This window comes from Ambystoma mexicanum, chromosome 4q (assembly GCF_040938575.1).
Source record: "Ambystoma mexicanum isolate Mex_15411 chromosome 4q, UKY_AmexF1_1, whole genome shotgun sequence".
NCBI classification, from domain to species: Eukaryota; Metazoa; Chordata; class Amphibia; order Caudata; family Ambystomatidae; genus Ambystoma; species Ambystoma mexicanum.
This window is the reverse complement of record NC_090928.1, coordinates 1,000,170,597-1,000,182,654: the sequence shown is the minus strand read 5'-3', so window position 1 is coordinate 1,000,182,654 and position 12,058 is coordinate 1,000,170,597. Positions and strand designations below refer to the sequence as shown.

Sequence of the window (12,058 nt, the reverse complement as noted above, 5' to 3'; positions counted from 1 at the left end):
TCCAGAATGAGGCATCTGCAGAGGAAAGAGATCTACCCCCACTCTCTGCCTGGAGAAGCATCTGAGCCTCAGAGAGTTGGAGGTAGCTGAGCAAAGGGCTCTAGGAGGAAGGTATTTCAGAAGCGAGAATTGGATGTAGTGTGGGCCCCTGTCCCCAGAAAGCATTGTGGGTGATGCAGAGGGTCTTGAACTTGATCCGTGCAGCCACCGAGAGCCAGTAGAGAGATTTCAGGCCGGGAGAGATACGGTCCCTGGGCTTGAGGCCAAGGGTAAGTCTTGCAGTCCTGTTCTGGGTTAGTTGCAGGGGGCGAAGGGCAGAGGTAGGCAAATTGAGTAAAAGGCAGTTGCAGTAGTCCAGCCTGTATAGAACCAAGGCTCTTGAGACAGTGGGCTTCTGGGGGAAGGTCAGAAAAGGTAGAATAGCTCTGAGGAGGTTCAGCGGAAAGTGGGCCTTTTTGGCAAGGTCTGTGATGTGAGAGAGAAGGAGAGAGTGGGTCGAAGATGACACAAGGTTTTTTGCCTCACAGGAAGGTGAGGCTTGAGGGGCCAAGGAGGGTGGCCAAAGTGAGAGAGGGAAAGAGGGAGCAGGGATCCCAATGAGAAGGATCTTGTCTTACTGTCATTAAGGCAAAGATCATTGGAGGTGCACCAATTCTGAATCATGAATTGACTGTCAGGAATGAGCGAGGCAGGAGCGAAGGCAGAAGTAGAGCTGAGTGTCATCTGCATAACACTGAAAGTTAGAAGAGAAGGTGGAGATCAAGTGGGCCAAAGGGGCCAGATAGACATTGAAGATGAAGAGCCAGGTTGAAAAGATAGAGCTCTGGGGGACACTACATGTGGAGAGAGATGTGGAGGAGAGAAAGGACTCAAGTTAGACCTGGGAGGGTCAGTCCCAGAGGAAGGAGGTCCGCCAAGCCCGGGCCTGATCCGTGATGCCCAGGTTCACATGGAGTCGGTTGATCAGGGTGGCATGATTGACCGTGTTTAAAGCAGAGGAAAGGTCAAGGAGGATGAGGGCAGAGGGAGAGCTGGAGTCAAGATTAGAGAGCAGATCTTCATGGGTGTTCAGGAGAGCAGTTTCCGTGCCTCTTTCTGCTCTGAAGCCAGACTGATGGTCATGGAGACAACCAACAGATTCAGTGTGGAAAGTGAGCTGGGAGAAGGCCAGCTTTTCAAGGAGCTTGTCAAGGAAAGGAGTGATAGAAATTGGGCAATAGTTTGCCGGACAAGTAGGATCGGCAGAAGGCTTTTTTAGGAGGGGGTACGCAAGGGAGTGCCTGTGGAGAGAGGGGAAAGATCCAGTGGCAAAAGAGTGATTTCAGAAATTGGCCAAGGTTGGACCGAGAGTGACAATGTAGTCCTTGATGGATCTGGAAGAGCAGGGGAGCACCTGTTTGGACGACATTTTCAGAGATCGAACTTGTCTAGAAACATCATCGAGTGTTGTTAGAGAGAAGGAGAAAAAAACAAGAGGCGAGGGAGAGTCGGCCAAATGGGGCCTGAGAGAGGTAGAGGGAGAGGAAGAGGAAAGCAAGGACAAGATGACCTGAGTTTTAGTGGTGAAATGAGAGACCAGAGCCATATATAGGTCCTGGGAGAGAAAAGGAGAGGTGGAGACTGCAGTAGGGTTGGCCAGCTCCTTGTAGATTTGAAAGAGTTTGTCTGAGTTGTTAGAGGCCGCTGAGATCCCTCTTCCTGGAGAGGACAGAAAGTCTGTATTTCCTTTAGAGAAGGCAGCAGGCCAGTTTGTCAGAGGATGCATCCGAAGTCCTCCACTTCCTGTCAGCCACCCTGCACTTGCGTTTCAGGGCTGTGTGGTCGGAATCATACCAAGAGTTGCACTTGGAGGTAGGCTTCAGACGTATTCTCACGACAGGGGCAAGGATATCCAGAGTGTTGGAGATAGAAAGATGCTGGTTAGAGAGGGCTGTGTCAGGGTGTGAGTCAGCTAGAGGAGAAGGCGGATCAGAGAAAGTAGAGGCAAAAGCGTCCACTGACATTTGCTTCTTTTATGCCACTTACCGTGTTGCGGGGGAGAGTGCGGAAAATTCCACATCTTCCAGTTTGGAGGATGTACCCCTGATGGAGCCTCTCTTATGGGCTCTCAACTCTGGTTGTTGGTTCATTGGGTGCCACCATGCGCGGACATCCGTGCTCGTCTCTCTGTGCATGCGTGATCCTCCTGGTCCTGCAGCAGCTTCCACTTGTGGTTCAAGCCTTGTCCTGGTCCCAGAGCTGATCTGGTCACCTTTGGTAACCAAGAATCGTGTCTCAATGCGGTTTGTTCACAAGCTGCGTCCTTGTCTGGTACCTGTTGGTTCCTGTATCCATTGACCCTTGGGCTTCTACCTGTCGTCGAGATCCCCTCTGAGGCTCTCGCTTCCTTCCTGCCTACCTTTACCTATTCTTTTTGCTTTTGGGTTACTGTTATCCCCCTGGGTCCTGCCTTGATCTTGGGGTTCAGCCTCCTTGTAACACCTGTTGGCCTGGGCCCCCGCCTTGACTTCTTCCTTAATTCCTTTTTCTCGATTCTTGTCCTTTTCTTGCCTTGCCTCTGCCTTGTGCTTCCGCCCAGTATACAGTATCCTGAGGACATGCATTGCGACAGCCTTATGGATCACACTGCACAATCATCAATTGGCAATTGAATCCAGCTAGGCCTTCCCTATCGGTGCCTGCACTGTTCCAATGCCACGTGAATCAGGGAAGTGTCGTCCTGTGACAATGAGAACTAAGCCAGGGTCTTCCTGTTCCAACCAGGGAGACTCTGGGTTGGCACCCCGCTCTACAAGTACATCTCGTCAGCGCTTTGTGATGGGACTGGCTACCACTCCACAGCATACTCCAGGAAGACCAGGTACGCTGCGCTCACGAGACACATTGTTTACCAGCTTCATGGGATGAATGACTGAGAAGGAGGGTGGCAGTGCTGGGGTAGGCTTTGCTTTGGGGACAGGAACCTTTAGGTGAGAGGAGAGCAGAAAGTGTCAGTCGAAGACAGACAGGTGGTGAGAGGGCTAGAGAGGGGGATGTCTGAGATGATAACATCCAAGTTGTGTCCAGCAGAGTGTGTCGGAGCAGAGGGTACAATTGAAAGGGAGAGAGAGTGGCAAAGGTTGCGGAAGAGCCCAGGGGAGGGATTAGAAGCGTCCAGGTGGATGTTAAGGTCTCAGAGGAGAAGTTGAGAGGTTGAGGCAAGGAGATAAAAAGAGAGGTCAGCCCATTCTGAGTGGAAGAGGGCAAACTGGCCAGGTGGTCTTTAGATGGTGGCCACAGTCAGAGAGAGGCCAGAAGAGATAGAGAGCCTTCATACCAGGCATTCGAAGAAGGAGTAGGCCTGGGTAGAAGTGACAGAAGCAGGGACCCACTCTGTTAAAATCAGGGCCACTCCACCTCCGATCTCCGGGCCATTTGGTTCTGGGCTCAGAGAGGATCTTGTAGACCTCAGGGTGGAGAGTGTCAAAACTTGTGACAGAGCTGGCTGTGAACCATGTCTCGGTGAGAGTGAGTACAAATGCGGATATGGTAATACCCCGGGAAACTTAAAAGAGTTAGTGACGTGGCATAAAACCTGCAGAAACTTGCGATCCAGCACAGAACACCTGCCCGCCGTTCCTCGAGTGAAAAGAATCAGAGGCAATGGTAGATCTTTTCCTCTCATAGTCGCCTAGGCCTGGAATGCTCTTCCTGCAGGGCTGCATACTGAAGAAACTGAAAACACTTTTGTTTGATTAAAACCACTCACCGACTCCTGACCTATTTGTCTTGTCCCTCCTGAATTGTCCGTGTGTAAATGTCACCATGATGCCTGCAGGCTAAGGCGCTTTCAAAATAAATTAAATAAATTAAAAAAATAAATAAATGGATTGATTGTTTGCACCAAAATGCCAGTCCAGCCATGTAATATCACTTTACCAAAGAATGACCAATACAACATGTCATGCCATGGCAAGAAAGAGATAGACTAGCTGCACCAAAATGCCAGTCTAGCCATGCCATAAGTCTTATCATGCTTGCTTTATCAAAGATGCCCAAAACAAAATGTCATGCGACAGTAAGAAATAGTTAGGCTAGATGCACTAAAATGCCAGTCCAGCCACCTTAATAACACTTATAATGCTTGCTTTATCATACGTGCACAGTAATAAATGTCATACATGCCCCCTAGTGTGCCGGCACCCCACAGTCACACATAATCACATTCAATATGAATGTGATTATGTGTGTGTAAGGCGCTGAGGGGCGTAGGGGGCAGGTTACGTGTGCAAGCCACTGGAGTCGCAGAGGATAGCCATGGCATTTTTTACTGGGCACTTATGCCCAGTAAATAATGCCATGACAGAGCACATCGCAGACACCCATTAACAATTGTGTGCTTGTGAGATGCCCATTCAAAAATGACATGGCTCCCCCTGGGCCCACCAACACCTCACACGTAGACACTCAATGTGAGTAAGAGTGCATGTAAGGCGCTGAGGGGGGTGCCCAGGGTGTATGCGCACATTCACACACATTCATATACACATGCACCTGCACACAAGTCGTGATGTACCCATAAAGCCATTCTCAATCATGCACATGACACCCACCAGAACACTTCACTCGCACAGATCGACACGCTCATATATATAAATCAATGAAAAAACTTTGTTCAAGGGATGTTATGGTTAAGTTGTACTAATAAAAACCTATGCAATTCAATTAAAAAAACTACGTTAACGGGACGTTATGGTTACAAGTAAAACCGAAAAACTTTCGAAATTCGCCAGTTAATGCATAGCTCTCAACCATTTGTATCACAAAGGCGGGTGAAAACACCCGATTTTGTTTTTGGCGGGTGAGAGGCCCATTGAAATGAATGGGCGTGCTGGAGGCTTGGCGGGTGAGTCAGCTGTTTACAAGGCGGGTGACACCCGCCAAAAGCGTGTGAGTTGAGAGCTATGGTTATGGTAAGCTAAGCAACCATAACTTACGCCAACACTGTGCACTGCTAATACTAACACCCAGGACATCAAAGACGACATCACAAATGTCACGCACCCATACATCCTCTCTCTCATTCATATCCAACATTTACACAGACACACACCTACTAGGCCTGATTGCAAGCCTCGTGTAATATAATAAAAGTGCCTTTCCATCATGGAATGCCACTTTTATTATTTTACACGGACCCATACAGCCTCTCTCTCAATCATACACCACACTCACCAGAACACTTCATTCACGCAAATACAGTCATGCACGCACACATTAAAAATAACATATTTTGCTCTCTCTCTCTCTCTCTCACACACACACACACACACACACAAACAGACACAACACTTATCTGAGAACGGGCCATGGTGGTCACCTTCTATGGAAGGCCCGGGCTTTCTCCCTATTCCTCCAACATGATTACATTGTTGGAAGAGGGTAGGAGATGCCCTTCACCCCTCCGCCTGCCGGTTCCTCTATGAGGCAGAGGCCAGGGTCAGCAGTCCGTCCCCGCCCCTGGACTGATACAGACAGATAGAGGGACGGCCCCAGTGCTGAGAAATCGGTATGCAGTGTTTATAACGGAAAAGAAATAACGCCACACTTTTTTAATGACACCTAAATAACGACAAAAAGTCGAATTTCTTAGTAAAAGTATATATGGGGGTGGGGTAAGGGATTAAAGGCGGTGGGATAGTTGGGAGGTGGGTAAAAAGGCAGTAGAAACAGGGGGCTTTGAGGGGAACCCCCAAATAAAAAAATAAAAAATTGTTATTCAGGTGTCATTTTAAAAGTATGTCGTTATTTAGGATGTCGCTGTAAAGACAAGGAACCGAGAAATCTTGAATGGCTGACGTCACCCGTGGTGTCCCAATGCCTTTCACAGATCTTTTCATGCTCTACATGGGTGAAAGCATGGGTGCTTTGTCCTTTGGCCTTCACCCATGTAAAAGTGCTGTGGTGGGCATAAGGAACAACACCAATCTTTGCATTATTATGGAGTGAGTTGAAATCACGCGCTCCATGATGCAAATGCATTTCTTTTTTTACATTTGTATTTTTTATTTTGCTTTTTTTATTTGCAGGTCCTGGATGATTCTGAACATTTATGGGTGGCGTGGGTGTGTGGGCAGGAGGGGTGTTGCCCTAGTGACTACTATGGACGTGTCTCCACTGCTTCGGTTACACTTCACAATTACACTCTTACTCTTCACAATTACACTGTGCTTTGTGAGTGTTGAACATTGCATGCATGGGACCATGAATATGTAAGTGCAAGAATTGGTGGTCCCCTGCATGCAATTGCATTTTTTACAAAATGACATCCAATATGTTGTTCTGTAGGTCCTACCGAGCCCTGATTTCATCATCTGTCACGCCGACTATTGCTCTACGTTCATATCCATTCTTTGGGAAGATTTATTGAATGACTCTCTTCCCCAATGCTCTCTGCCCTAATATATTCCTTGGAAGTAACCTGACTTCAAATTGTAGTCTGCATTTATTTCTTCATTTGTGCATCCGTAGACTAGTAAAGGATTGCATAATTGTCTCGTTTTTTAGATGGACTGAATGGAGAAAGAAAACTGCAGATATGTAAAAAAGTGATTAAAGAAAAATGATTAAATGAATAATATGCCAAAAATGGCAGAGTACTTGAAATTAGAAGAAAAGAACATAACAACCAGGGTATGATGTGATTGACAGGAAATTTAAAGAGTATAATACTCTGCATCAGTTGCTTAGAGTATCCTTGTGGCATACATGTACTTTATCACGTAGTTTGTTGTTTGCTGGAGGTATGCTCATTAAACATTGAGTCCAACTTTTCACATGCTGCTCCAGTCTTCTTCATCAAGTTCCTGCTTTAGGCAGGGATGTCATTTAGGGGTCACCATGGGTCGCAACTGCTACCCCTGAGGTCTCCCTTGCTACCCCTGTGCTCTCCCTTGCTTTTTTTAATGCAAGCTCCTGGGCTGTGGCCAGAACCATGCGGCTCTTTGCTTCTGGAGTGGCTGGCTTTATTGTTCAGGCCTCTTAAAAAAATAAAAAATAAAATAAAAAAAAGAACAGGGGTTCCACAAGTCTAACACTTTCAGCAATTACCCTAAATAAGAAAGAATAGGAATACCCAAAAATGTGTCTTTCTGGAATTCTGTACAATCATTTCTAGACTCATTAAAGGTTTATTTCAGGCACTTCAGGGGGCGAGTCACTGATTAGTCTGTTCTTAAACACCTCAAGTCAGCCTTTCATCCTTCTGAGGTTGATAAATGAGTATCAACACAGGTTGGATGATAGTGTATGTATATTTTTTCTATATAAACCGCTTAAGCTTAAGTGCTATATAATAAAACACCATTATTTTGCCATGGACGTCTGCTTGTATTCACAGTAATTTGGTAATATGGGCCTATACACACTGATCTTAACGAAACATATGGCGATCCATTGTTGTATGAAATGTATATCACATTATAGTGATATCGTAACTATATTTTTGATAGTGCACTTAGGAACAATGCTACGTGATGTCCCTTCCTGTTTTGTCAAGGGGTGTGTTGCATCGCTACCCTCGATATCACGTCAGGGTGGGATCAAACGACATCACTTTCTGTGATGTCATCAGAGTTCAATGGTCGTGTGATGTCACTTCCTCTACCCCAGGCATTTTGGTGAAACAACGTCCCTGTCTTTAGGTGTTGACAGTTTCTTATTTATGGCTGGGTGATGGGCATGTATATAGTTTTACTGCTATTATTTAGTTGCTAAATAAGGGTTTGGGGCCTACTTGGTACTATAGATTTTTGTACCTGGGGGGTTATTATTCTGATGTAAGCAGTTTGGCAAGTTTGTGATGTTTGCCTCAAACAATTTCTGTCAACCTACTGTAATATTGGAGGGCTAAATCAAATATACCCTTATCGAGAGAAATTTTGGCCAAAAGAGCGCTGGCAAATTCTCCTTACTGCCGGGTCTGCGGTCTAGTTGACCAAATAGAATCTGTCCGTCATCTACTTACTTCATGTGTTGGATTGGCGCAGGAAAGAAGGGCTTATTTGACACCACTCATCATGTGCCCGTTCACACTCGACGAAGAGACAATATGGTTCTGTTTAATTGCAGGCGACTCCACTAGATGGTCCAGAGCGGCAGCTAAATTTCTCGAAGTAGCTCTGGCAAAAGCCAGTGACATTGGCTCACTGCCTGCAACCTCAGTAAGAGACCTTCAAGGAAACTCGAGAGTGGTGTCGTGAGTCCAGGGTCAATTTACAACCTTTAAAAGTAGTACAAACACAGTTTACCACAACGCAGTTTTGTAAAAAACCCTAACAGGTTAATAAACAAAAAAAAAAAAAAATCTACCCTTATCTTAGGGTAGTGAGTTGAGACCAACGTCCGCCACCTCCTCCCATGGAGGTCATTTGGTGGTCGCCAGAGGTCACAGCTGCGACCCTTGGCTCCCCCTCTGCTACCTCTGGGTCTGCTCTCGTGAGCTCAATTTCAGCTGTTCCAGTGGCAGCAATAAATAAGAAAATAAAACAGGCTCCACAAGAACTATGTTCATTTATTGAGAGAAGTTAGCAGTAAACCCAGCCTCCAATTAGGATATCAATATTTTGAAGAAACAAAGCTGCAGATGTGGCATAACAACATATAAGAACTAGGCAGCATAAAATAACACATGTTGAAGTGATTGTTCTTGGGATAATGTCATATTTAGGAGCATTCTTACATTTTCTAGTGCACTTACTTACTTAATTACTGAGTCTTGTTATTTGCCTCAGCGTTTTGTATTTTAGAGCAGTTTGTGCACTTTATAAGTATTTTTGTATTGCAAACTAATTGATATCAGTACATTAGTTACATACAGTACCACATAAAACTGTGCATTTAAATGGTGAATTTGGTCCAAGTTATACATTTAACGCCTTGTTTAATCCTCTGTCCGATTCAATATTTTACTACATTTGCTGCGTGAAGGATTTATATGTGATTTTGCAAAATCCTCTTACCCTCACAGGTTTGTAGTGATGGAAGGCAACGTTTGGATACACTTGGACTCACTTGTCCTGCAGGAAAATGGTGTAGGGGTCACTTAAGCAACGCGTCAGAGAGCTAGTGAAATTCAGTATAATTGCACTGCACATCCGCTGTAATTCTGCACTTACTCTGTATTGTTGTACTTGTAAAATATATTTCGTGCACAGTAAGTTCGTGTTGGGGCAACATGCACAATGGCGCAAGCTATGCAAGAGCCATATTGTTGTAATGAAACCCTGCATTGAACAGTATGCAGCCCGGATGAGCATACCGATTATATCTCATACAAGCAGGCCTCATATTGGGGATTGCATTCTCATTTTCTTACTGCAATTGGACAAACATTGTAACGGCAGAGTATTGTTAAGATGATTTCTAACTGTTCTGCCTGACAAATGGTGACCGATGCTAAGTATATTGTTCCTCCCCACATTTGTGGACTCTTGGTGTATTTGTATTGTAGATTCCATTTCCTTGTTCCTGCATGCCAGGCACCTTGGAGAGTTTAGTTTTCTGCCGTGTTGAGAAGCGTTAGACCATATTTGTAAGTGTGTCTACCTTAGACTATATACAGATGCCAGTGCAGTGTGTTTCTTTAGATTGCAATTTGCATGCTTTGGGAAAGGAAGGGTTAGCTGGGCACATGCTTCACTATGCCTCCTTGTGTGTTGCCTAGGGTGATGGATATGTTGCTCGATGATTATATTGCACCATGTGTTCCTCACATGTCCCCTCACCCCACCCCTCGTTAGCATCTACTCTTTGGTTATAACCGGTGCTCCAGATAAGATTTGGAAGTGGGAGTATTTTACTTGCTATTTTTTAACGTTGGCAGTAAAATTATTTTTTAGGGAGTACAAATGTGAGTCCAGTTCCCACTGAGAGTATTTTAGAAGCAAGTTAAAATAGGGTTTCACTGAAAAGCGGAAATTTTTTAGTAGTTTTCTTTTCTTTGAACCGAGTTATTCAGGCACATCAAAAAATACATGTTACTTCTCCCAATCAGGCAGTTAAAATAATAATGTATTCCTGTGGCAGTATGTGTACTACTGGTCCAAACATATCCATGAAGCTGTGAGAGTGAAAGCAGGGGCGCAAAATTAAACAGGTCTTTTTCCTGTTTTTTGTTGGGAGCATTTTTACTCCCAATTTTTATTTTTTGGGAGTATTTGTCAATTTATAGAGAGTAAAAGTGGCCGATACACCCCTTATTTGTAGGGCTGGTTATAACCTATGTTATGCTCCTGTTTGATGTGTTCCACCTAATCTGCACCCTGGCAACTTGCTGAGCTCCCATCATACTTGGCATAGCTTCTCCCCTCGGCACTTAGTCTCAGGGGGGTAGTTCAGCAGCAACATGCTCGCCTTGGAAGCAAGACGACACAGAGCAACACAGGTTCGATCCCTGGGTCCACGCTTAGAAACCTCTGGGTATTAAGCACGTTATAAATAACCAATCATATCATATCATATCATGCGACCAACACTAAGCACAACACTCAGAGCCACGCAAGTACAGACCCATTGCATATACCAACTCAGGGCACAACACACACAACCACGCCCAAACAAAACACTAACTCGCAGATGACCTGACAGGACTCCCAGGAACAGAACATTGAAGATTACCCTAGCAGACATCAACACGCTATTCCAAATGTGTGTCTACATCAGGATACACCTAAGCCGTGCCCGAAGTACTTCAGCTCAAAAACACCTGGAGGTTTACATGCACACACAGAATATTTCCTTATGATCCGTATGAATCAATATAACAGCAAAGCAGGCTTCCACTGCTCCTCGGTGCTTACTAAGCTATCCCAAGACCCAAAAGTGCTAATAAGCCATGAAACCCAACAACATAAAAAACATAGCAGAAACTACTTCAATGTTCTGCATCGCTTCCATTGGCCACTAGTTAAAACCTTCTTTCCCCATCAAACAAATCTTACAATGTGTGTTTCTTATTTCTTTTAGGGTCACAGTCGGCTATGATCCCCAAGTATTCAATGATGGGGCCTTTTCGAGGTCACATGAGTCTCAAAAGTAGCCGTAAGTATTAACCATGACACAGTAATCAGAAATGCCGATGGCCACTCCCAGTCCTAATTCTGAATGTGATTATTCATTTGTAAAACAATACGTTTTGGCAATGTGCAAAGAAGCAACATGTATATTAGAGCTCCCGAAATACTTCAAGCATTGCAAGATTCAGAAGCCGCATGTCTAGAAATATGAATCAAGTTCCTTTCACACAACGTTTGTAGAAGCAAAATTGACTTTTTTAGTGTTAGGAGGGTAGTCTGAGTGATAGAACCGTATCACCTTGTATAATGTGAGGTCTCCTATTTTTTCGGTTTTGTTTTTCATTTTTTTCTTTTGTTAGTTGTTTTTCATGTTTTCGAACTGTGAAGCACTTTTAGAGACAGTTGCATCATGTGCTGGCTGTTCCGAAAACACATATGGCTTCATCTCAAGTGGGGCGGCAATCCCAGAGAGAGGATGTGCTGTGTGCCCACTGCCAGCGCCATGGGATTTGAATTGCAGGCGGTCCCAGGTTCCTGTGCCCAACCGGCAGTAATGCCGGCTGCCATGTATGTGCTTTGTGGCCAGCTCTACAAAGAATCTCTGCAGCTGTACATTTGTAACCAACAGTCAGAATGCAAGGGGATTCATGCCTCTCTGGAACTATGAACATAGAAATGGACGCAGAGCAGGGAAAGATGCAGAGGGGATTTGCCGCTCTGTGCCCCAGCTCCATCTAGGAAAGACATTGCAGAATAGCAAGAGTTTATGAAAATAGACGCTGCCTGATGTCAGCATGCATATCATTAAAAACCAGACACATACATGGCCACTCACCAGCTTTGAGTCCTAAAAAGAGAACCGCCCCAAGTATCTCCCCAATTTGAGCTTCTGAGTGACCTTGTTTTTCTGCTTTCTTAGTCCCCCTCACGAAAAGCATTTTTGGCAATGATACCTGTGTATCAAAGAGTGACCTGACTGTTGTGGCCCGCTCCCAGAGCACCAG

At 45.1% G+C, this 12,058-nt stretch overlaps 1 protein-coding gene across 1 annotated transcript in view; it reads left to right on the top strand.

Moving 5' to 3' along the window:
- Positions 1-12,058, top strand: part of LOC138468137 (spermatogenesis-associated protein 7-like) — a 1,832,011-nt gene that overhangs the window by 405,929 nt on the left and 1,414,024 nt on the right. Inside the window, exon 2 of the mRNA XM_069608567.1 lies at positions 11,005-11,079. Coding sequence (XP_069464668.1) covers positions 11,005-11,079 — 75 coding nt within the window. The remainder of the gene's footprint in view (positions 1-11,004; positions 11,080-12,058) is intronic.